Source organism: Cyprinodon variegatus, unplaced genomic scaffold (genome assembly GCF_000732505.1).
Source record: "Cyprinodon variegatus isolate N-32 unplaced genomic scaffold, C_variegatus-1.0 Scaffold607, whole genome shotgun sequence".
NCBI classification, from domain to species: domain Eukaryota; kingdom Metazoa; phylum Chordata; class Actinopteri; order Cyprinodontiformes; family Cyprinodontidae; genus Cyprinodon; species Cyprinodon variegatus.
The window spans coordinates 1-2,099 of record NW_015151060.1 but is presented as its reverse complement, the minus strand read 5'-3'; the positions used below and the strand labels follow the sequence as shown (position 1 = coordinate 2,099).

At 40.2% G+C, this 2,099-nt stretch overlaps 1 protein-coding gene across 1 annotated transcript; it reads right to left on the bottom strand.

Annotated features, from left to right (window-relative positions):
- Nucleotides 1–21: 21 nt before the first annotated feature.
- On the bottom strand, nt 22–1,973 carry LOC107096232 (chromosome unknown open reading frame, human C19orf67; the record flags this gene model as incomplete). The annotated part of the gene is made up of 3 exons (XM_015392806.1): nt 22–265; nt 358–458; nt 1,829–1,973. Coding segments are annotated over 3 exons (424 nt in total), but the record flags the coding sequence as incomplete, so codon positions are not given.
- Nucleotides 1,974–2,099: the final 126 nt, after the last annotated feature.

The window sequence follows — 2,099 nt, the reverse complement described above, 5'->3', positions numbered from 1 at the left end:
GTCCTCATAACACAGGAAGTAGCTGAAAGGTAGAGGAGCAGCGTCAGGGACCGGCTCTGATGTTCAGTAAAAAAATATCCAGACTCACTAGTCGGTTTGGGTCTCTTCCTGCTCGCTGTCCTCTGGGAACCTCTCCACGTTCCAGCGCATGCGTTTCTGCACTCCCGTGTCGACCTGGGACAGATACGGCGTGGGCTTGCAGTAGCGGAAGGTGGTCAGCTTGGTCTGACCCAGCTGAAGCTGACCGACGCAGAAATGAGACGTGCTGGGGGAGGGGGGAGCAGAGGAGGATGGTTTGGTGGCGGCAGAGAAGAAGTCAGAGCAGATTCCAGTTAGAAAAGCTGCATGAGCGTTTACCTGTTGGGGTCGGCTTCATCCAGACTGATGAGGTCATAGCTGGCGTAGGTCAGCAACAGCTGCTCCAGGCGCTCACACAGCTGCTGAGAGAAGTCCAACAGCTGCAGGACACACAGGGGGTGGGGGAGGGGGTTACTCTTTACGTCTTTTAAACCCACTTTCATTCTAAGATGGATCTAAATGCTCCACAACTGCTGCTAAACATCATCAACAAGCTCTTTGATCCTCAATAGAAAACTCTCCTTTTTCAATCATTCATGTTTTTTTATCATCGCCTCTAATTCTTATAAACTATGTGTTGCCTTCATGCATCTGAAATGTTCTAAAAGATCAAGTGTCTTTGCTCTTTATGATGCTGTTTGCCAGAGGTGGATAGATTACTTGGAGCAAAGTTTTACATCCTTTACATTTTGCTAATTTTACTCTTTCTTTAACAAAGGATTTTGTCTTGTTAAAATATTTTCAGTTCAACTTCTTTCAACTTTCAGGTAAACATGAGCTTTTGGATTTTTCTTCTGTTTCGTCAAATTTCAGCAAATCTTCTGCTTTTAATTTGAGTTTCTGCCAAAATCCTGTCAAATGATTCTACTCTACAGAATCTTCTGATGATTCAGCTGTTAACTGCAGTTTGAAGTTACAGATACATTCCAATCACATTTTCAAAAAATCCATAACCAAGTTTTTCCACATTTATTCAGTTTCTTTAGCTAATTCTTTTTCTTTTTATTCAGCAGAAAAATGCAATCCCACTTGCTGTTTGTCTGAAACAGCTTTTTCTAGTAAAGTTATGTGCAAGTTCTTGTATTTTAAAGTAAAGTAAAATACAAATACGTAATACATTACATACATTTTGTGTACAAAATAATTCCTGCAAAAAATTGTTTTCAAAATTAATATTTGTTAGGATAAAATTTATAAAATCAATCCTAAGTGTGATTAATGTATATATTAGTGCAGAGTAACTGACATTATCTACTGTTTCATGAACATTCAGCTAATCTCTGAACACCTCTAGTAACTCAGAGTAACCAGACATTTCACTCTAATAGTAGTGATGCTTCACAAGAATGTTACTCAAGTAAAAGAAAGACAAGCAACTACCCACCTCTGTTTACTGACTGATTTTTCTCCAATAACCCCCCGACTTAATGTATTTATACTGAGATAAGTGAGATCTGTTTAAGACTGAAGCCTTTGGGACACTAGATTTTATTAGGAGTAAAAACACCAGCGAAGCAAAGAAAAAAAAAAAAGTGAAAATGATCTCTAATTTTTATCCTCAACCTTTATTTTTTTTGTTGCATCACATAAAAATGTGTTGAAGTTTGTGGTTTTACCATTAAAAGATGCAAAGAACCATAGATGAATGACTGCTGGATTTCAGGCAGCGTTTACAGAGGAAGATGTTTTGGGATTTTCCAAATGAAGGTGTGTTTTAAAAAGTGAGGTTTGGATTATTTCAGACATTTACCCTTGAACAATAATCAGCTGGCATATGAGCGCACAGCGACGTGTTGCTCCGGCCGATGGACTCCAGGTGGTTGAAATAAGGCTGACAGGTGAAGAGCAGGGAGGAAACGGCAGCAGTGAGGGCCACTCTGTCTAGATGACTCTTCCTGCCAGAAGAAAACAGCCTAATAAACTAGAGAAGCAGTGTGGATGATAGCCTCCACAGTAGAGGAAAGAAATCAGTCCAACATCTCCAGGCTGACACTTGCCCACTAACGAGGCCCTCCTGTAAC